The 23162-nt window shown below is 45.9% G+C and overlaps 2 protein-coding genes across 5 annotated transcripts in view; both read left to right on the forward strand.

Annotated features, from left to right (window-relative positions):
* The window catches only part of LOC144100077 (uncharacterized), a 276109-nt gene that overhangs the window by 202632 nt on the left and 50315 nt on the right, over positions 1 to 23162 (forward strand). The window lies entirely within an intron of this gene.
* LOC144100075 (uncharacterized) lies at positions 2687 to 14878 on the forward strand. 2 transcript variants are annotated; one of them, XM_077633116.1, is made up of 11 exons: positions 2687 to 2849; positions 3030 to 3184; positions 4360 to 4421; positions 6347 to 6385; positions 7984 to 8016; positions 8363 to 8462; positions 9379 to 9488; positions 10282 to 10329; positions 11370 to 11405; positions 12794 to 12923; positions 14781 to 14878. In XM_077633116.1, the coding sequence occupies exons 2-11, from the start codon at positions 3115 to 3117 to the stop codon at positions 14792 to 14794; spliced, it is 642 nt and encodes a 213-aa protein (XP_077489242.1). In that variant the 5' UTR covers positions 2687 to 2849; positions 3030 to 3114; the 3' UTR covers positions 14795 to 14878. The 2 variants fall into 2 exon arrangements, with proteins under 2 accessions (XP_077489242.1, XP_077489241.1); XM_077633115.1 differs by having other exon boundaries at positions 2687 to 3184.

Raw genomic sequence — 23162 nt, forward strand, 5'->3', positions numbered from 1 at the left:
CTATTGTGTTTCAATACCGTAAAGTAGTACTTCAATACTCACTTTAAAAAGTGAGTCTGATTTGGGCGTCTTTCATTTAAGAGTGCCTTCATCACAAACCGCCGCTATGGCTCATAGGGCATGGCGTTCGGCTAGTTACTGAAGGCTATTCACTCCCGTGGGTTCGACCCTAGCAACAGCGAATGTACATCGACTGAGCCGAAATACGCAAACCACCGCGGTCTGCGTTAAGCCAGCGCACGTCAACAGCCCCGAATGGTCTGTATTTATCCGAAGCCTACCATTACCGTGCCTCTCATAGCCTATCTGTCGCTTCGGGAAGTTTATACACACTGAATATGTTTCACTTAACTCCTGTAAACGGCTTCTCAGTCATCCGTTGTTCGCTGTGTACAAAATTATGTCTTTACCACTCTCACAAGGACAAGCTGCGCTGAGATAACATCAAACAGGGTCATCATTTCCCACTGTAAGCTCTCTCAATACCAGTTATCTCACTGTGCTGGACGTCACAAAAATCGCGGGTTGCTTGATGTCTTTCTTGCAGCTTCGCAATGAATGCACGTTTTGTCCTTTCTGTTCGCGATCTCATTCATGCCAGTTTTTACAGATTTTACGAGGAACTTCAAAACCACTCAAAACGAATTCTGATGGTCAGCGCGAGACACATGGATATATAAAAGCCACAAGTCCTTCAAGCGGTCCCTTTAGTGTTCACGAAATTCGCATGGCACACTTTGTGAGGCTTAACGCCCTGAAAATTCCCGTGTGTAAGAGGACGCCTTGTGGATTGCTGAGGATTAAGTTAAACCGGAGCTCTTTGCAATTTGCGGCGTCTCACAGAACATATATATACTTTTTTTCATCAGCACAACAATAATGATATCATCATCATCATGCTTCAGACATCTGGACCGTGGTCTCTCCCACATGTCTATATTCAATAGGGAAACGTTTTCACTAGAATGCTGGTATATATCGGTGGAATGTCCTTAGAAAACTTATGTTTCTTATGATTTTGCGCCGCGACTCAAGTGTTTATGAGAAAAGAACAATCTCCACTAACTGCGCCGAAAGACCGTCTTTAGTAGCCCAAAGTTCTCGTTAATAAAGATGTCAGAAGAGGCAAGTACAGAGTGGTAACTGCGCAATCATATGCAATAAGTTCCTACGAAAACAGTGGAAGGGCAACGCTTGAGTCACGACAGGCGCATGGAACACAGGTGGTGGAAAAGGAAGGAAATCTACCGGTACCACACGTGCCTATACAGGTGCGTTAGTAGTGGATAACGCCAAATATATGACTATCACACACGTACACTCATACCGAACAGGATGCCGGTTCTCATGCAAGATGTGCGCGTGTGCGCGTGCGCGTGCGCGCGCGCGCGTGTGTGTGTGTGTGTGTGTGTGTGTGTGTGTGTGTGTGTGTGTGTGTGTGTGTGTGTGCGTGTGCGTGTGCGTGTGCGTGTGCGTGTGCGTGCGTGTGTGTGTGTGTGTGTGTGTGTGTGTGTGTGTGTGTGTGTGTGTGTGTGTGTGTGTGTGTGTGTGTGTGTGTGTGTGTGTGTGTGTGTGTGTGTGTGTGTGTGTGTGTGTGTGTGTGTGTGTGTGTGTGTGTGTGTGTGTGTGTGTGTGTGTGTGTGTGTGTGTGTGTGTGTGTGTGTGTGTGTGTGTGTGTGTGTGTGTGTGTGTGTGTGTGTGTGTGTGTGTGTGTGTGTGTGTGTGTGTGTGTGTGTGTGTGTGTGTGTGTGTGTGTGTGTGTGTGTGTGTGTGTGTGTGTGTGTGTGTGTGTGTGTGTGTGTGTGTGTGTGTGTGTGTGTGTGTGTGTGTGTGTGTGTGTGTGTGTGTGTGTGTGTGTGTGTGTGTGTGTGTGTGTGTGTGTGTGTGTGTGTGTGTGTGTGTGTGTGTGTGTGTGTGTGTGTGTGTGTGTGTGTGTGTGTGTGTGTGTGTGTGTGTGTGTGTGTGTGTGTGTGTGTGTGTGTGTGTGTGTGTGTGTGTGTGTGTGTGTGTGTGTGTGTGTGTGTGTGTGTGTGTGTGTGTGTGTGTGTGTGTGTGTGTGTGTGTGTGTGTGTGTGTGTGTGTGTGTGTGTGTGTGTGTGTGTGTGTGTGTGTGTGTGTGTGTGTGTGTGTGTGTGTGTGTGTGTGTGTGTGTGTGTGTGTGTGTGTGTGTGTGTGTGTGTGTGTGTGTGTGTGTGTGTGTGTGTGTGTGTGTGTGTGTGTGTGTGTGTGTGTGTGTGTGTGTGTGTGTGTGTGTGTGTGTGTGTGTGTGTGTGTGTGTGTGTGTGTGTGTGTGTGTGTGTGTGTGTGTGTGTGTGTGTGTGTGTGTGTGTGTGTGTGTGTGTGTGTGTGTGTGTGTGTGTGTGTGTGTGTGTGTGTGTGTGTGTGTGTGTGTGTGTGTGTGTGTGTGTGTGTGTGTGTGTGTGTGTGTGTGACGAGCGTTCTTCAAGAGTGAGAATGGTGAAAATATCTCGACTTCTCTAACTAGATTTTTTGAAACATGGATAAAAACTCGCGATTTCTTAGAATTAGTACCTTTGCTCAAAAACCATATTAGGCGAGTTTAACTGCAAAGAACAATTTTCTAGTCAATCTTTCCACGCGCCACGTTTTGCTGCTCGCTTGCAACACTGCGCATAGCGAACATGTGGCGCACGGAAAAGGAAGTGAGAGAGGTTGACAGCTGTGAGGTACGCAACCAGGAGTCGAGAGACCGCATTCATTCGTCTGTCGGACCTTGCGTAGGGGAAGTTTCAAGCGTCCTTCTCCGCAATAAATGCACCAAATTATGAGTACCGCCTCCATGATCTTGTGCATTCCAACCCATAGTACGTTTCAACCCGGATCATCAGGTTGGTTCCGGAAATATGCGCTGCGCTGCCTATGCTTCTCATAGCTCTTGCGCACGTTACGTTGTCCCGGTCACACATAACTTCTGAAAAAACTAACGTCCGTGGTATCCTGTTGCAATCCCATGGCTGTAAGTCCTATAGCATCAAGCAACATCTTTGTTCGGAGTATATAAACCGCAGTAGCTGGCCGTGAAAACACACCTGCTGCGCCTGGTTTCTTCAACATCGGAGGCAGTCTGTCACCTCGGCATCTTGACATTCCACGATGAACGCCATGGCTATTTCCTTGGTCTTGGCCTTTCTGGCATCAACTCAGTTATGTTTCGTCAGTGGTGGTGAGTACCTTCTTGACGTTGCTTTTTTAGTGGCACAATGCAGATCGCTGCAAATAGCTTAATACGGGCAGTTCTGCCAAGTGTACCGCATTCAATGACGCTCGAGGCTTAAAAGTACCACAGAATGGCACAGCCGTTAGCTCAAAACCTGCAGATTTGCATCTCAGTGCAGCGCGTAGTGAAAGCCTATGCATGACCTAGTGCAAGACATCTGCATGAGCGATCGCATTTTTTCTGCAGCTTTTTAATATCTTCGTTTTTCAAGTCAGTAATTATTTCGGAACGTGCCTGCAGGTACATTTTGTTTGCAGTTCTCATTTGGTTGTGAAGAAAATGACGGCCCTTCGCCTATGCTTGAACATAGCCATATTCCTTGGTTTAACACTGTGTAGAAAAAACGCTAATGTGAATGCGACACTTATTACCTTGTTCTTGTTGAGTGGTTCAACAAGACACCGGTTTTAAATGCATATGCTTTAACAGAAGACAACAGGGGATGTATTTACTAAATACTCACATTCTGCTTCCCGCAAACACTATTCTCAAAGTAATGAGGCTTAGGTTGCAATTTTATGCTATCCGCAACTTCCTCCAAGAGAAGCACAGCCAGAATCTCTAATGAAGCCAATGAAGAAGCAAAATTATGAAACACAACCTTTCTTTATAAGGCGCCTTTTTTTTTACTTTTCTTAAAAGTTCATTAAAGAGCAAGTTGTTTTGCTAAATGACAAAATTCTAATTTTTGTATGCGCTTTTTTCATGGATGGAAATACTGGCTCGAATAGCTTCACTTGACACCGAAATAGACCATGGGTTTTAATAATAAAATATTGCTTAGAATACATTTAGCAATCGTCGTTATCTACAAAACCCTTGACAAGGCTCCCACAAATCATTCTGCTTGCTTCTACTGAAACAGAAGAAACGATTGTCCTTCGTCTATTGATTCTATTTGCGCAGGGTAGTACCTCGTGAATGAAGATTGTGTGAGAGTGCGCCTACGCCATAATCTTGATTTTCATATCTTCCTCGGCTGTTTCAAGCGATCGGCAATCAGTTTGGAAGGAACATTCATTGCTTTAAAACACAGCCAGATTTTGTCCTGTGCTTTCGCTTCTCGCCAAGTGCCTCTCGAGGATTCCTCACAACTCTTAATTTTCTTTGCTATAAACCAGGCACCACGACTCAGATCGACTGCATTGAGGCCAGCATTCCTGATATATATGGAATTGGAGAGGTAACCCATTGTTTATTTTTTTCAACATTTTTGTTGCTGTGTCTCAAAGATAATATCGTTTTTACCAGTGTGAGAGGTACCAGAATTACGATGCTCAAAGGAATCTTAGCAGCACAGTGTCATAAATAGGAACCACTAAATAACTCGATTATATTCTGCGAAAAATACCCTTCTTGTTGTAGGCCGTAACTATACTTTCCAGATATAGGAGTCGCTCAGTTCTGACAACTCATTAAATAATCAAATAGAATACGATGGCGAAAGCCTGCTTCATTCATAATTCTTAGTGAGCGAGGTAATGGCAGAATCGTACATAGTGTGAGACATCTGGGACATAGGAAAACGAAGAGGATCGATAATACAAAAGCAGGAAAGAATTATATAAAATATTAATCAATTATTAAATTTTTTCACCGCTGCGGATAAGACATGGCATGCGGGACGTACCTTCTCGAAGGGACATTACATTGTCTACACAACATTGTGGTACGCTCCGAACTGTTTCGCACCAGATACAATGTTTTAGCACATTCATGTTTGATTGTGGATTCTGGCCGTGAAGATTTCAGTGGAGCAAAAAATATGATGACAGCTACAAAAGATGCGAACGACCGAACAAGTGCTACCCGTTGGTCTATAAGTCGACGATTTTCTCGATGCTTGCTAAGATTTTAGATGAATAAATAACCGACTGGCCCGCATGTGCCTAATAATCAAAAGTATTTCTAATTCATCGGGATCATTAGTTTGGCAACACGGCGCAGAAAATGTGGGCACCTTATGTCCTAAAAACAGCCATGCTCTTTAGCATGGGGACGACGTTAGAGATGGGGTTCTTTAATGCGCCCCCGTAGTTCGCAAACCTCTCTGGCTATTTTGTATTTCGCCTTCATAGAAATACGGCCCCTGCAAACGGGATTCGGTCCGGTGATATCGGCACAAGCAAAATGTTAAAACCTCTAAGCCATCGCGGCGGGTGCGCTGCATGTAATTTTGTTGAAACATATTGCCACATGCCTAACGCGCCGCGAGGCCTCCGCGCTTAGTCGAAACGACGACGAAGCTGTGGTTGGCTCTCGAGGCGCTCTGGCTCTGTGACCTGGACCCTGGCTCCCTAAATAAACGCTCCCGGTCTTGGGTTCCCCCCGACGCCTACCTGCACGGCTCCTCGGGTCGTGACAATATCATAATAAAAAAGTGTGTTAACGTATGAGGCTGCATAACCAAGCGGATAGCTGAAACCATATGCAGCGCACAATCAGTGCCCATTGGTTACACCCGCCGCGGTGGCTCAGTGGTTAGGGCGCTCGACTACTGATCCGGAGTTCCCGGGTTCGAACCCGACCGCGGCGGCTGCGTTTTTATGGAGGCAAAACGCTAAGGCGCCCGTGTGCTGTGCGATGTCAGTGCACGTTAAAGATCCCCAGGGGGTCGAAATTATTCCGGAGCCCTCCACTACGGCACCTCTTTCTTCATTTCTTCTTTCACTCCCTCCTTAATTCCTTCCCTTACGGCGCGGTTCAGGTGTCCGCCGATATGTGAGGGAGACACTGCGCCATTTCCTTTCCCCAAAAACCCGCCACGGTGGCTCAGTGGTTAGGACGCTCGACTACTGATCCGGAGTTGCCGGGTTCGAACCCGACCGCGGCGGCTGCGTTTTTATGGAGGAAAAACGCTAAGGCACCCGTGTGCTGTGCGATGTCAGTGCACGTTAAAGATCCCCAGGTGGTCGAAATTATTCCGGAGCCCTCCACTACGGACCTATTTGTTCCTCTCTTCTTTCACTCCCTCCTTTATCCCTTCCCTTACGGCGCGGTTCAGGTGTCCAACGATATATGAGACAGATACTGCGCCATTTCCTTTCCACCAAAAACCAATTATTATTAATTAATTTTCAACGCTAACCACCATTTTTCCCTTTCTAGTGCTTGAAAGGCGACATGTACCTCTGCTCGGGCGACAAGGTGAGCATGCACTTATATAATCTTCAAGCTAAATACCTCGCACCTAATGTACTTGCGGGAATAATGAAGTTTCTTAACAGACTAAGCACATTGTCGTCTTAAAGGCGGCAATGCTCGGAAACCATTCGTGTGTGAAGGGAGAAAAACGGAGCAAAGCACTGCCTCGCAATACTGAAATCTAAAGGTAATTCCATAAAAATAAAATATATTGAAGCTTGCGCGTGCGCCTGGACATGGCAGACGCTCTGGCGGGCGTCTGCCTTGTCCAGTGGCAGCCAACGCTGGTAGTCACATTCTGTATACAGCTTCGCGAAATCACACTCAAAACGTGTACCCGAAACATATGTTTGCCAAAGTTGCGTCCTTCAGTTGTCCTTGACCACAAGGTGGGCCGGGAAATTGCGCCACAGTAGCGACGTACGAAATAAGAATGAAAGACAAAAGTTTTTGGCACTGTTATGCGAAAAGACAATAACAGAAATGTGAATATTTTTATCATAGTGGCAATATATAGCGTACGATGCAAACTAAATAAACTGTATTTGACGACAACCTTCCGTTGCCTACAGTGTGCTGCATTTCTCTGTCTAAAAATAACAGCGGGAAAGATAATTAGTGTTTAATATTTTTCGAGTAATAAAAATTCTCGCATATAAAGCACTTCTTCAGGTTCGCGCCTTCTCTCTGAGAGGAATTAGTACTTCTCTCAGTATTTTCATTATTCTGTAAAATAAAATAAAAAATTTGGAGAAGTTTATCTTGCGGAGCCCGCTTGTTTTATCACTCAAGTGGACAACACAATTTCCACCACTTTATCTTCACCCTTTAACAGATTTTTCGATGGACATATTGGTAACCCTCAAGATCAAAGAATAGTTGCGATGCTTGCTTAGAAGTTGTATTATATATGTATCCCTTATGCGGAACCGAAATAATAATAATAATTGGTTTTTGGTGGAAAGGAAATGGCGCTGTATCTGTCTCATATATCGTTGGACACCTGAACCGCGCCGTAAGGGAAGGGATAAAGGAGGGAGTGAAAGAAGAGAGGAACAAATAGGTCCGTAGTGGAGGGCTCCGGAATAATTTCGGCCACCTGGGGATCTTTAACGTGCACTGACATCGCACAGCACACGGGCGCCTTAGCGTTTTTCCTCCATAAAAACGCAGCCGCCGCGGTCGGGTTCGAACCCGGGAACTCCGGATCAGTAGTCGAGCGCCCTAACCACTGAGCCACCGCGGCGGGGCACCGAAAGCTACAGTCAATCTTGTTTCGTACATTCCCCCTAAACTAACGCCCAGAAGGTCGCTGTAAGAACTTGTATAAAAATGGAATTCTTGGATTCTTTCTTCTTGTGATAGGCCTTTTTTAAGGTACAAAAAAATTTCAAAATGAAAGCACTTCTTACTTTTTAGCGAAACTACGGTTTCACAACCGGCATAGTTTCTTGAGTTATAGAAATTCTTTTTCTCCCTTTATACGATAAGAGTCCGTAGTGGGGTCCTATTTCCTACACTGCTTAATTTTAGCGTTAAGAGCTAGTGCCTTAAACCTGTTAGACATTTTTCTCTTTATACTTTCGTTCTTTACCTTGCAGAACCTGACTACTGGACTTCGAGCGCTTATTAACGTGAGTAGTTTTCTATGCCTCTCCGGCTACAACTTGGATACTTGGTGACCGGAGATTATCAAAACGGTTTGTAAGTATTTAACAATGTAAAGCCCAAAACATTTTGGCATGAGAACTTTATATAAACTTCAGAAAGTCATGTGAAAAAGAAAATTATGTTACTTTTTTACTTTCTGCCAGATTACCTTAAATATAGAACCCTGGACAGATGAACCATCGTTTATTTGTGCCGGCAGCGTAATGTAAATAATCTCTCTTTCGCAACGAAATTGACAAAGCACACGGCAAAAAAAAATGGATATTTGTTTCGTTTGCCTCTTTCCTGACGGTCATTACTCATCTCTAGTGTTCCGCACAAGGCGTCATGAAAAACCTCACTCCAAGGAATGCCCTCGTCGTGGCCCAGAAGTTAGCAGCTGTCGCCGTAAGAAAAGTACCAATTCTCCGTAAGTTGAAGTTTTCTTTTCCACGACACCAAATGAGCAGCTGGCGTGGCGAATTGACGACGTAACAACTGCTGCGTGGAAGATAAGCGGGTGTAAACTATTGCTTTTTGCTAACTGAACTTATTTGTTTTCTCGTGGAGCGCATTAAAGTTGCCTAACGTAACAAGACCTACCGCATTTAACATGTTCCCATAGAGACGGGTTAAGTGCGTCGTGACAGCCATGTTCGGAACCCGCCGCGGTGGTTCAGTGGTTAGGGCGCTCGGCTACTGATCCGAAGTTCCCGGGATCGAACCCTACCGCAGCGGCTGCGTTTTTATGGAGGCAGAACGCTAAGGCGCCCGTGTGCTGTTCGATGTCCGTGCACGTTAAAGATACCCAAGTGGTCGAAATTATTCCGGAGCCCTCCACTACGGCACCTCTTTCTTCCTTTCTTCTTCCACTCCCTCCTTTATCCCTTCTCTTGCGGCGCGGTTCAGGTGTCCAACGATATACGAGACAGATACTTCGATCGTACTCCCTAACGTCATCTCACACGGAAGTTAAGCATAACATAGCTCTTCTTATCAAGGGCAACTGATTGTGTCCTGACCACAGGGATTTTGAATTATGCTAGGGGCACCAATTAACACATTCTGCATAAAAGCTGCGCAATTAGGCAAAGCAACGTACTTACTCTTGCTTCAGGCCTTCCGTTTACATCTTCAATCCGGAGCGCTTAATATCATGAAAATCGTGCTTCTTCCACTAAGTATAAATTATCACAAAACATTTTAAACACATTGCTTAAGGCATTGAATGCGTCATTTTGTGCGTTAAAAGGACTATATGCGCATTGAAATTTTCTCTTCGTTCTTTTGTTCACTCTCAGAGTAACCTGATCAGCTGCAGCACTGGGCATTTTTCTTTCTTCTAGGATTTTTTCTGGGCTGGTTCATACCACAGGAATTTGACTCAAGCATTAATCAAGCGAGTAGTATCTGCCAAGGAGCAATAAATATTGGCTTTCCTGGAAGCATCGGAAAAGTAAGAGTGCACAAATATTCGACACCAATTTTCCGGGATGCTTGCGTGCGTTGTTTGCTGAGTATAGATAATTATCATTTCTTTAGAGGAATTAGCGGCACTGAATTCTCTGTGGAAAGGACCTCGGTGCACAAGTCTCCTTCGGCAAGTAGACATGTACAGGGTAGTTGAATTCGTCGAGGCATGCTTAAAGAAGAACCAAACAGAGGCCGCGAGAAGCGTAAACTGAACTTTGTGAGAGTTCGGATCTCAGCTCCACAATGCCGATGGCTCATCCTATGTTTTCTTCTGAATTACCTCGTTTAAAACGATTGTATTTATTAAACAAACGTCAATAAAGTTCATAATGAAATAATAATAAACTTCAATATTAACATCCCATTCAGCTATCCGTCACCTAAAAGGTTGTTGGCATTTTTTTAGATACATTCTTCATGATATCATCCTTGAATACGACTTAAGCATTAGATGTCCTCTTACTAGGTGACAGTTGTCTGTGGTCTTCATTTAAATCGACGAATGATGCTAGAGCCATTCTTCAGTTATTGAAACAAATATAGAGGGAAAAGCAACATCCGTTTGGCGGATCGGCGATAAAACGTTACGTGGCTGTTTTTCCAACCTTCTGTCGGGACTGCGAAATTTACATAGGTGTTATAGTAGAAGCATAAAATGTCTTAGTGCTTTCCTTGGCTCCGTACTCAAAATGTATCGGCCTAAATTAAAGCGTCTGTTTTACTGTCATCGATTGTGTGTCGCTTTTTGTCAAATTTTCATTCCCTACTTCTCACAGTGCCTCAAGAACACGCTCATGACGTGCAACAACGGATCTGTAGTTGATGTGAGTACAAACCATTGCAATCAGTTCTATTTTTGGAACACAACACTGTCCGCAGTCTATTACATAATTGAGAAAAAATATATGACGTACCTTCCAGCTAGGGTGAATCCCTGTCGCTAGAAAGGAAAAAACTAAATTATTATTGGGTGCGGAATCCTTACCTTTCCTATTAGACTAATAAAGAATGGTGACATATATGTGTTAATTTTCTGAGATAAAGACGCATGTAATTATTTGGTTAGGTCTGTTTTGTAGCGATAGCTACATTACAGTAGCATTTCGAGCCTTCAGCGTGGCGGCGCCGCCACCCTGTTGCTCCGCAGCCACGCTGTCACGTGGTTGATCACGTGGTGCGGAGCAGCTGCCGGCGGCGCGGCGCCGTGGCTGATCACGTGGCTCGTTACGTTGTTGGGCACGTGACCAGCCACGTGGTCCGAAGCAGCTGCAGCTGCAGCTGCCGGCGGTGCTGCGCGCCGGCCAAACCGAGCTGCCACAGCTGTGCGCATGCGCCGTGTCAAGTGGGACGAAGATGAAGAAGGAACGCCCAGCGAAACGGAGCGGCGAAAGACTGACTTTGCAATTCAACTGAGCAGGTTCCACTCGGCCAGCTGTAGCTATTGCGTAAGCTCAAGTTTAACCAGAGCTAAGCCACCGCCAATTTTTTTTATCTGGCGGGAGTAAGGGAAGAAGTTGCTTGACCAAAGACCAAGAAGTTGACCAAGAAGGTTGCCAAAACTCTTGTCACTTTTAGTTATTTTTTGATCAATTCACTTTCGCTCTACCATAAGCTTGCGTCCCGGTTAGCTCAGTTGGTTGAGCAACTTCTCCGGTGAAGTGATACTCCCGAGCTCGAATCCCGGACCAAGACGAATTTTTCTTTAACCACGAGGTTTCCGAGAAAGCTGTATAGCTTTCCTTTGTAGCCACTAGAATTTTTTTCGTATCTATTGTTTGCTCGCTTGAGTGCGTTTCGCGCCATGACGTTCGGGTTGGAACGTACTTTAGAAGATTCGAAAGTATTGTATTTCTCATCTTTTCAGGTACCGTTCCTGCAGTCTCTTAGCTCGGCTGGTGAAGTAAGTAAACAGTTTTTTTTCGTATTACATTCTTTCATTGGGCTTTCTCCACTTCAATCTGTAATGACTGAGCTGCTTAAAAATTAGGAAAAGGGGGTAGGTATAACGACTTGAATTACTTCAGTCAATGATTGGGCGCCACAGTTACTTAAATTTACCGGATGCGTTAAGCCGCCCTGCTGTATTAGATAATTTCATTGTGCTTTGTCTTCTTGACTTCAAACTTAGGAAAAGAAGAGATGCAAAACAATTTCAATGATTTCAGTCATTCTTTGAGCGCCACCGTCACTCAAATTCACCGGATGAGTAAAGTCATTATATCGTAAGGACTAAATCATACTTATCTCCTGATATTAGACGTTTCGAAAGCAAGAAAGATCTTCATTGCTTCTAGTTTTCCTGGAGCATAGAAATATCGCTTTCCGAGCACCTTGTTCTGAGATATATTTTTCACCAAAAAGCAGTTAGGACTCTTAATTGTTTTTTTTTATTTTTAAGCTGACAGAGTTCACTAAGTGCATTATTCAAACACAACTGCTTGTTGTACCGCACTGCCTTAGACCAAATGGCACCTTTTAGAATTGCCCATTAATCCAGCTCTCGTTTGCGAAATTGAGGAACTCTCCAATGCTGAGATTTGGTAGCACGCGTCTCCGGTGTGACCGAAAATGATTCGTAGCTTGCCACTACAGTGTGCACTGCAGCGGTGGAAAATTATTCTTATGTCTCAGCATACATGGCCTTAATAAGTTGCTAAGCAATATTTTTAGAGCACTGTCCTCTAAGCCAATTATGAAAAAATACAATCAACAGAAGAAAATTCAGTTATTTTCCCGCGCTTTCGACGACTATTTCTAAACCTGAGGAACGAACCATTGCCACAATAAATATTCCATATATCACGAACTTCGCGTCCTGTTAGAAAAGAACCAACAAGTTCTTATTGATGTAAGGAGAACAGACGCGCAACGCAAACTATTTCTTTTATCTATTTGCCGGCAGTAATTGAACAGTCTAATCACAGTACCTGCCGGTTCTGTGTTTGCTCTTATTTTTTCTTCAATAAGTGGCTAGTTCAAACTGTATCGTTTATATTCAATTTTCCTCCATACCACATTTTTTTGTTGAGCAAACTCTTTTCCTTAACTGGGAAATGTCAGAATAGATGTTCGTGTATGATATAACGTTTTTACAAAAATTTTATAATACGGGCGTCAGTCCCTCTTTTTTCTGCAAAATGATAGCGTAGCATTTCTTAGTGTTCTATTCAATCACGCGATGCATGAGCAAGCACTAAAATCCTAACTAATCCTTGCTACATGCGCACTTCTCAAATGTAACATATGCGTTTGTTCACAGAGTCCGCTGCCTCTTTATTTCATTTGCAGTGCGTATTCTTCTATCTTCTGACTACGGCGCCGCTAACGGTGTTCATGAACATTGCTTGCGACATTTCGAACAGCGCAGCTACTGTGTTCGGGCCTCGCAATGGAATAACCAGCCTCTTGTCTATGACGTGTAAGTGTCCATAAAGAAAAGGTGACGTATGGGTAAAGATGCAGTGCTTTATTGAAACCATTGCACAAGAAACGAATGCGTGTTTTTTTTTTAAATTGTGTGTCATAAACTTTTCACCTTATTAATGCTTTCGAAAGGATCACTAGACTATGTCGGCGAAAACGTGGCCGCAAAAAGTTTCCAAAAAATGTGTCCGAAAAATTTGTAAGCAAAATAAAAAGGAAGGAAAATATTTTTGCTAGCCCCGGCATCTGCCATCGATACTGAAGCACCTGAGCTGGGGAAGCGTAAATAAAGGATAGCAGGCAGAATAGAGAAATGAAATGAAAGAGGTGAGGGGACAGGAAGAGAGGATAGGGGGAGAAGTAATAGTAAAACTATTACTCCGCGAGCTTAGTTTAATCTCAATGGAGGAAGGAAGCATTTTATTTTTAGGACGAAAAACAACAGCTTGTGTTTTCTTATCATTTATACGCATACATTTGGATTCCGACCATTTTTTAATTCAATCATGGCTTCATTGCATTCCTGAACAATGGGATCAAGATCTTTACCAGTGAAAAAAATGCCTGTGTCAGTAATGTTAACGAATATATTCTGCTCACCATCACGTTTTGGACATGGTCACGCTAACCATCTTTCCCATTCCTAATAAATCATTTACTCTGATCTTCCGTCATGTGTATCTTGGAAAACAAAAAAACGTTGTATGACGATATCTCTAAAGCACCTTTAAGAAAAATCTTGCCTTCTCCTTTTTTTACGATTTCCAACGAATGCGATGCTTTGTGAAAAAAATTTCACACTGCCCTATAAAACCATCGCTTTCTTCGTTGCAGTAGCTGGGTGTTTCAAAGCTCACTATTCACTGTTCTTGAGTTTAGAATAGACTATATACAAGCGAAATGTTTATGTGAAGAGAACTGCCCCCTGATCTTTCTAAAGCGAAGGACATCCGGTCGAGCCCTGGTGTCGTGAGATCGGTCGAAGAGCGACTATTGGCGCAGACCATGGTGCACTTCACTACTCGCTGGCTTAAAATCGCATTCCCTTTCCACCTATATTTTTGCTTGCTTATCCAGCATTATGACAGGTTTTGTGAATCTAGCCTAATCTGACTATTCTGCGCGACTGCAAACACCCGAAATTCACTCTGAATTGGCGGGCACGTATGTTTAACCGTTGTAGATGGTTTGGTAGATGGTTTCCTGGGAGGCTATATAAGTGTAGCAAAAGGCCATTTACCTGTGCTGCTTTAGACTATTTTCCCCCTAGTGGAAAACGCCGTGTCGCAAGAGCAATATGTTGCACAAGTGATTTTCCACCTATAAAAATATATGATACCAGCACAGGTACCCGGCCCAAAATTTAAAATGAATTGTTTCACACTGGTCCTTTGTTGGACTGCCTTTTGCCAATACAGTTCCAATACAGGGCCGCTTAGATGTGCTGCTTGGATATATGTCACACCTCTTTTCATATCTGGAGAGACGGCATTTTGGTCACTTGATATTTGCTGAGCAACATTTAAACCTTAGATTTCTTGCAGTAACAGAACAATAAAGAAAATAATTTATAGCAATCTATTAGTAATGATTTTATGTAATGTTCAAACTTGAATGCCGTCTTGCATCCGTATCGCCTTAAAGACAAATTTTAGGTAACAGATTTTGGCATATGTATGAAAAAAATCTCCACGCAAGTTAAATTGACAGAGAGGTTGGCTTTAAATTCAAAATACTAATCATCGTTAAAAAGGAATAAACATAACATATCGAAACATACTAGTGAACGCTCTGTATATATGATTGGACACAAATCTTACGTAATCCTTACCACATCTCTGTTTCCTTCCAGGCTTTATGAAATGAAGAAAAGAACCTGCCAAAAGAATTCGTTTCCAAAAGGCGGCTTGCTATCTACCCTGAATAAATTTTGAGCACAGTAACTCTCGGAGTTGGTTGTTGTCTGATTGGCCATCTGGAACATCACTGTCTTTTCCAGTTACTTTTGATCTACAACTGACGGAGCAATAGGCCTCCTTAAATGTCTCCTGGCAGCTGAGTTTGCTACTGATATATGTATTTCTATGGTAACTAGTGATTTTATAAATGAAATACAAGCGCAATCAATTCCATTTTGGAAAACAAAACGAAATCAGGATAAAAGCTTCAAATAAATGAAAAGAACGCATTTAAGAAATAAGCTTAAAAAAACTTCATTCTAGCAACACGAAGGCTGAAAGATGGGTAGTAGTAAAGTTAAGATTTATAATCGCTTTTAAGCGATTTAGAGGTTCCACAACGCCGTTGCTGCTCCATTGCTTGTGAGAAAAGAAATCTAGTTGAGGGGCAGTTTTCAGTTACGATATTATAAAATCACGAAGATGTTAGCGGTGACTCCATTTACTTGTCTGATGGGCCCATATGCAGAGACACTTGTTAGCTCTAACTGCGTTATTTTTTCCTTGTTCAAACCTTGTTCTTTCATATACACCTAATGGAATGGCAGAACAGCTGCACCTTTCTTAATTTGCTGAAGAAAGGAGAAAATAAGAACTGTTCCCCTCAGCATAGTTGTGAGTCAAGACATTTTTCTCGCAAACTTAAATGCGTAATAGAGAGGCTTTGAAAATAAAATTATTGATTATAATCACTCGTGGTATTGAACTGCGGTCATGGTTTACAGCGAGACGAAGATGGTACAAATACAGAAAAAGAGTTAAGTGTTTTTCAAGACTCCATCAAATTCTGGCGTGTAATCAGGATTATGGTTTGAAATTCAGAATGAAAGTTGCGAAGGTGGTGTCGGTTCTTTGTAGAACCCATCAGAGATGCTGTGCCTCAGTGGATCATGCATTTTAAATCAAAGTCAGCGAGGCGGATTTCAGTCATGAGATAGGCGGAGCCTATTAACACTATTCCATTTTTTTTCTTCTATAAGAAGCAAAGCTAGCTTTTGCAGTAAAGTAGGTGCGGACTGCTAAATGTCATCCGAGAAATGAAGGGATTTGCTTCTAGTTGTCATAAATAACAAATCTCAATAAAAAAACAACACAATTCTGTGTATTAGTCATTGCTTGCAATATGAACAATTCATAAAACCTATAGACCGCATCTCAGGCGCTACTAATGTCCGATTGCTCCGCAGAAGATAAACTGAATATGTTTATGTTTCGAAAAATAAAATAAACGCAATAAAACTACGGCGATCTACGTTTTCAAAATTCGATTTAAACCAAATAAGGTCACTATTCTTAACATGTAAGGCCTACCTGGCCGGTGAATGCAAGTTACACTCAGTCAATGCTGAAATTAAGTAAGCAGGAAACCAGGGGTATGGTGCGACCATGATGTAGTAGGACAAGCAGCGCAGTTGTGCTGTTTCAGGTACTGCGCCGCTAGCTTACACGCCTCTGATGACCGGGAAGCCCCACCTCCTCGCCGCCTACTAGCTAAGTGTGATAACATGCCACTGTGCGCACCATGAGTGATAACATGCACAGCTAGCTTCACGTCGTGTCTGGCCCGGGCATCATATGACGTGCGGCGCCTGTTTTCTACGTGACTGTCTGCCCCCTGCTCTTAACTCTTTTGCCGAATAAACAGTTTTGCCTGCAGCTCGTGTAGCGCCCACTTTCTTTATTACAGTGGCAATGAAGCACGGTCTAACCCATGCGGGGGAGGCCGGATGTGATGGCCAAGATGGCTTTCGGTAGTCGCGTCGGTGAGTTTAGTTCAAACAGAAATTCGTCATGGGAAGAATACGTGGAGCGCATCGAGTTGAGCTGCTCAGCGAACAAGCTGACGGAAAACGCCGTCAAGAGGGCAGCGTTACTGAGCTGTTCTGGCGAGGCAACGTACTCCCTAACAGCAACCATCGCAAAACAGAAACGACCGCCACGTGTCGAGTACCGAGTCATTGTCGACGCCGTAAAGGACCACGACAACCCGGAGCCATCAGAACTGCACTTAAGGTACGTTTTTTTAAGGGGACAGCTATACTACTCCCCTCAGTACCTTCTCTGTGTGCGCCGAATGCACTGCGCGCACCGGACCTTGAACCGACTTTGAACCACGTCACAGCTAAGACGTCACTCATCCGCCACCACGGAAACCGTGCGCTCGCCTCCGTTTCTATGAGCCGTTGGCGTTCCTTGTCGTTGGCGTTGACAGCGTTCTAGACTCCGATAATTTTGAAGAAACGAAGGGCGCATAACTGGCTCCCTGGGTCAGTGGACGTCTCAATAGCGCTTTCAGGTAGGTGGTGGGGTTGAGAGAGATATGTGAGCTGCGTGCATTAACGCTGACGACGTTGTGGCAGACACGCGGCACTCCAGCAATAGGCTGCAGAATTCATTGGGTGGCCAACTTCTCGCGATCAACCATTAATTTAATTGCCACCTGCCAGGGTGGCAGGGTAGGGGCGCAGCCTATCCAGTTTTCGGAACGCACTCAACGTTACAAAACCTAAGCCACGCCTACATGCCCGATGCACCCCAGTTTTTCTGCTCTAGCCAGGTTCACCTGTAGTTAAACCTCAGCTAAATTTTCGAAGTGAGCAGCGCGTATTCTCACTCACGCTACGCACAGTGGCCATATCGGCACTTTATAACATTAGTGAAGTAAATAGCTGTCCCAAATTTGTTGTCATGGTGAGCATTGGGGTCAGCACGTACAGATCGAAATAGACTCCTGAGCAGCTAGGTCAATCATAAGCCACGAAGGATACGAAAACATACAAGTCACGAAAAGTATCAACCAGGAAGAATCAGATTCCCATCTCGTCAAAGAAGGCCTTGACACTGCGGCTTGACATCTATGGCTCCCGTGGAATTCAAAGGGTTACATTCGTGGTCCAGACCCTTTCCCAAGCATCTGACCCCAGAAGAGCCGAGCGCCAAGCCGGAGGAAATCTTATACCCATTAGAAAACCGGTGGGTGCCCGGTGGCACTGGAGATTGAACCCAGGACCTTCCTAATGCGAGGCGGATGCTCTACCACAAGGTCACCGCTTCCGCCTTTTCGCTCGACTACTGACCCGTAAGACGCGGGTTCGACTCCGGCAGTGGCGGTCGAATTTCCATGAATGCGAAATTCTATAGAGGTCCGTGTACTATGCGGTGTCACTGCACGTTTAAGAACCCTAGTTAGTAGAAATTTCCAGAGCCCTTCACTGCGGCATCCCTCATAGCCTGAGTCGCTTTGGAACTTTTACCCGATAAAAAAAGGGTAAATTTGCTTTCTGCCGCTAATGGTTGTGATAAATGACGGCAGCACGTTGCTAGGCCGTGACTAGTTCAAGGCGTTAAACATAGAGATTACAGGTCTTCACACCGTAAGCAACGGCCAAGAAGAAGAACGGTCAACGTGTTCAGATATTTAAGCGAGTCATTTCCAGGCGCTAAGCTGCCGCTGATTCACCTTGAGCTCACGAAGACGCTCAGCCAAGGTTCCTGAAATGTCGCAGCGTTCCGTTAGCGCTCAAGGACGATGTCGTAGCAGAGTTGGGCAGATTAGAGAGACAAGGATTTCTGCTATAAACGCTTTATTCAGAATGGGCTACACCTCTCGTTGTTGTTCGAAAACTGAATGAATCGCTTAGAATCGGCAGTGTTCACCGAAATACAGTCAACCAAGCGTTAAGAAACAACGTTTACCCTTTGCCTACGAGTCGAGGATTGTCCGCAAAATTGGGCGAAGGTCGCGTTTTTTAGAAGTTGGGCTTGATGCCGGCGTACCAACAGCTTGTAGTTAATGACGTCACAGTGGAGTTGCTCACGATAAACACAGTGAAGGATTTGTAAAACGTGCGACGTTTGTTCCCGGGCTGTTCCAGCGAGTGATGGACAGAGTCCTCGCAGGCCTATCGCAGGTAACCGTGTGCCTGAACAACTTCAGAAGCAAATGCTTGGCATGCTACATGCAAATCATCCAGGAATTATTGCCGTGAAAGCTCTCGGAAGGGCTTGTATTTGGTGGCCCAGGATTGACGCACTCATCCAACATTTCGTTGTTCTGCACTGCAAATCATGTCAAGAGAACAGGCAAAGCGACCCCAAGACGCTGCACATTTCTTGACGAAGCCCTAAAGATGTCGGCGCCGGGTTCATGTTGACTTTGCGGGACTAGCCGAAGGCGTGTGTTCTTTTATGGTAGTGGATGCGTTTTCGAACTGAGCTGGGATCCTTCTATTGCCTTAAGGCAATAGAAGGAGCAGCGTGGCCCACAATGTGCAGACAATAAATATTCGTGATAATGCCGCGAATATTTGCAGTTTGTTCGTTTTCCAAATCTGCCGCCACCCCACCTTATCGCTTTCTTTGCGACGCAAGACGCGACTAGATTAATCTCGATTGATCGCAGCCAGGCAGAGCTGATTCTACGTTGTTCCGGAATGTTCTAGTAACTTAGCACGCTTTATATCGAAAGTTCGCTATCAGCGTTAAATTGAGCACGGCCGACAGCGGCGGGCATTCTGTTCGACGACCGCCGAGCACGCTTGTCGCTTCGCCGCCACCGAGTGATTCAGTCCATTTTTGGGTGCAAGTCAGCCCAAAAAAGTTTTCTTTTAGAAGACCCTTCATCCGTCTTCATCGCTGCTTCGACTGCCGTCACCGCTACGTGACATCATAATGGCTTTTCTGGCGCACAAGCAGTGACGTCATCAATACCACAAACACGGGGAGCGCTGATCAATAACGCAGTAACCCTTCGTCCGCCTTCATAGCTGCTTCGACTGCCGTCACCACTACGTTACATCTGGTGGAGGTGCTGGGTAGCCTTCCATGTTCCGGACGCCCCCTTCAAGTCCTGAAGCCAGCCCTCAGCGCTTCGCACCCGAGGACGAGCCAGCAGCTCAGCGAGCCAGCCGACGCCTCCAGGGAGAGGAGCCTGAGTTCGGGAAACTGCCGGACCGCACCAGACAGCGAAAAGACGCTGCTACGAGCACCGCAACCTCGCCGAAGATGTCGACACCGATCTTACTACAGCAGCCGCGGGTGCCGCCAACTTTCAATGGATCCCTAGGCGAAGACCCTGAAGAATGGTTGGACCAATTTGAGCGCGTGGCGTCATTCAAAAAGTGGATGATGCGGCAAAGATTGGACACGTGTTTTTCTCATTGGATGGCTCCGCACGCACGTGGTACGAAAACTACGAGTCGTCCCTTACGACATGGGAGCTATTCAAGAGAGAACTATTGAAGGTATTCACCAGTGTAGTGAGGAAAGAAAGAGCCGAACGACTCCTCGAGTCCAGGATCCAGCTTCCGAATGAGCCCGTCCGCGGTTACGTCGAGGAGATGAAGCGCCTATTTCTCCCGCGCCGACCCCAAGATGACCGAGGAAAAGAAAGTTCAGTTTTTAGTGCGCGGCGTAAAAGAACAACTCTTTGGCAGCCTTGTCCGCCATCCGCCAAAAACTGTAGAGGAATTCTTGCAAGAAGCCTGCACGATTGAGAAGACCCTCGACGTCCGAGCTCGGCAGTACAATCGCCCTTCTTCTGCCTGTGCAATCCGTCCGGACACGCCGGCCACCACCAACTACAGCTTGCGGGAAGTTATCCGCGAAATCGTGCGAGAGGAGCTACGCCGATTACTGCCATCCTCCCCACAGCCAAAAGCAGCGACTCTGATGGATGTGGTACGGGAAGAAGTGCAACAGGCACTTGGCACCCCGACGGCCACAGAACCCCAGGCCATGACCTACGCCGCTGCAGTAAGAACTGCCCAGCCCCAACGACAACCCCCACGTCCTCCCCAAGATGAGCCACGTCCTCTACGAGATGAGCCATAGGCGCCACGAAAACCATTAACGCTGAAGCCATCATCCAGGGGAACATGCAGTTGCTTCTAGACCGAGGAATCAGCATCGCAAGAGGCATCGCACATTTCCGTAATGGCCATGCTGAAGTACTGCTGACTAACTTCAGCGAAGAATACCGGCACATTAACAGAGGAACGACGATTGCTTTTTTCGACGAAATATCTGACGTACGAGACTCCTGCGCCCTCTCCGACCCCTCCGCAGAAAATTCGCCTGAACAAGAGAACTCGCCCACTTTCGACATCAACCCAGCCCTGCACCGGAACAGACAAGACCAGATCCGCAATCTGCTTCAAAGCTACAGTGAGTGTTTTTCGACATCGCCGAAGGTGCGACAGACGCCAATTGCCAAACATCGCATTATAACGGATAAACACGTCCGACCTCTCCATCAAAGCCCCTACCGTGTGTTACCGCGAGAACGACAAGCCATCCGGGACTTAGTCGAAGAAATGCTTCGCGACGACGTCATCCAGCCTTCAAACAGCCCATGGGCGGAACCTGTTGTTCTAGTGAGAAAAAAAGACGGCGCACTTCGATTCTGCGTGGATTACCGCCGCTTGAACAACATAACAAAGAAGGACGTCTACCCCCTCCCCCGCATCGACGACACACTGGACCGCCTCTGCAACGCCAAATATTTCTCATCAATGGACCTCAAGAGCGGCTACTGGAAAATTGAGGTCAGCATTGAGGCGAGAAGACAGCATTCATCACTCCGGATGGGCTCTTTGAGTTCAAGGTGATGCCATTTGGTCTCTGTTCCGCACCAGCGACGTTTCAACGAGTAATGGATACATTGCTGGCAGGCCTGAAGTGGCAAATTTGTCTGGTATATTTAGATGACGTCGTTGTCTTCGCCTCGAACTTTGAAGAGCACCTCAAAAAACTTCGAACAGTACTAGACGCAATCAAGTCGTCTGGCCTAACCTTGAAAGCAGAGAAATGCCACTTTGCCTACGAACAGCTGCTGTTTCTAGGCCACATCGTTAGCAAGGAAGGAGTACGCCCAGACCCGCTGAAAACAGCTGCTATTCAACAGTTTCCACCGCCGGCCGATAAGAAAGCAGTGCGCAGATTTCTCGCACTGTGCGCTTATTACAGACGATTTGTGAAAAGCTTTTCGCGCATCGCCGAGCCCCTGGCCCAACTGACGAAGGCAGACGTGCCGTTTAAATGGGAAGCGCCACAAGCAGAAGCCTTCAAGGAACTTCAGCTTCGTTTACAGTCCCCACCGATCCTTGCGCATTTTGATGAAAACGCCGATACTGAAGTTCATACCGACGCAAGCAGCGTGGGACTAGGCGCCGTCCTCGTTCAAAAAAGTGACATGCTGGGGAAAGTCATCGCATACGCTAGCCGTTCCCTTACCAAAGCCGAGGCTAAATATTCGTCAACTGAGAAGGAGTGCCTTGCCATCATCTGGCTACGTCGAACTTCCGCCCCTACTTGTACGGATGACCGTTCAAGGTGGTCTGCTACCACCACGCGATGTGCTGGCTTGCCAATTTGAAGTACCCCTCTGGCCGACTCGCTCGATGGAGTCTGCGTCTCCAGGATTTTGAGGTCACTGTCGTTTACAAGTCCGGACGCAAGCACTCTGACGCCGATTGCCTCTCAAGAGCCCCTGTAGATACACCGCCGCTGGACGACGATGAGGACGCCTTCCTGGGACCCATCAGCCCCAGCTCTTTTGCTCAGGAGCAACGCTCGGACCCCGGCCTAAAAGGCCTCATCCAGTACCTGGAAGGCAAGGTTTCTTCACTCCCCCCCCCCCCCCCGCTTCATTCAAGCGAGGACTGTCTTCATTCTGTATGCAGAATGAGGTCCTTGTGAAGAACTTCGCAGCCACCAAACCAGCCTGCCTCCTTTTGTACCTGCTTGTCTCCGCGAAGAAGTTCTACACACTTCACACAACAAGCAGACAGCTTGATGTCTCAGGTTTACTCGCACCCTCCGCCGCTTTCAAGACAAATATTATTGGCCCCGACTGTCTGCCGATGTCGCACACTATGTGAAAACCTGCCGAGATTGTCACCGACGAAAGACCCCTTCCACACGACCAGCAGGATTTCTGAGCCCCATTGAACCTCCCTCAAGACCCTTTCAGCAGATCGGCATGGACTTGCTTGGAACGTTTCCAACATCAACATCTGGTAATAAGTGGATCATCATAGCGACCGACTACCTGACCCGCTAAGCCGAGGCGAAAGCCCTAACGAACGGAACAGCAGCAGAAGTCGCCAAATTTTTCGTGGAGTGCATTCTTCTTCGACACGGCGCCCCCGATGTGCTCATCACGGATAGAGGAGCAGCATTCACGGCGGAACTAACGCAAGCCATCCTGCGTTGCAGCCAAACCAGCCACCGGAGGACAACTACATATAATCCGCAGACCAACGGACTGACCGAGC

Source organism: Amblyomma americanum, chromosome 8, assembly GCF_052857255.1.
Source record: "Amblyomma americanum isolate KBUSLIRL-KWMA chromosome 8, ASM5285725v1, whole genome shotgun sequence".
Taxonomy (NCBI): domain Eukaryota; kingdom Metazoa; phylum Arthropoda; class Arachnida; order Ixodida; family Ixodidae; genus Amblyomma; species Amblyomma americanum.

Bases quoted from the DNA above. Each gene is read 5' to 3' on its own strand.
- LOC144100075 (XM_077633115.1), top strand. From the start codon at position 3,115: ATGAACGCCATGGCTATTTCCTTGGTCTTGGCCTTTCTGGCATCAACT. The intron at 8,017-8,362 runs GTGAGTAGTTTT...ACTCATCTCTAG, and splicing joins GACTTCGAGCGCTTATTAAC to TGTTCCGCACAAGGCGTCAT. The intron at 9,489-10,281 runs GTAAGAGTGCAC...TACTTCTCACAG, and splicing joins TTCCTGGAAGCATCGGAAAA to TGCCTCAAGAACACGCTCAT.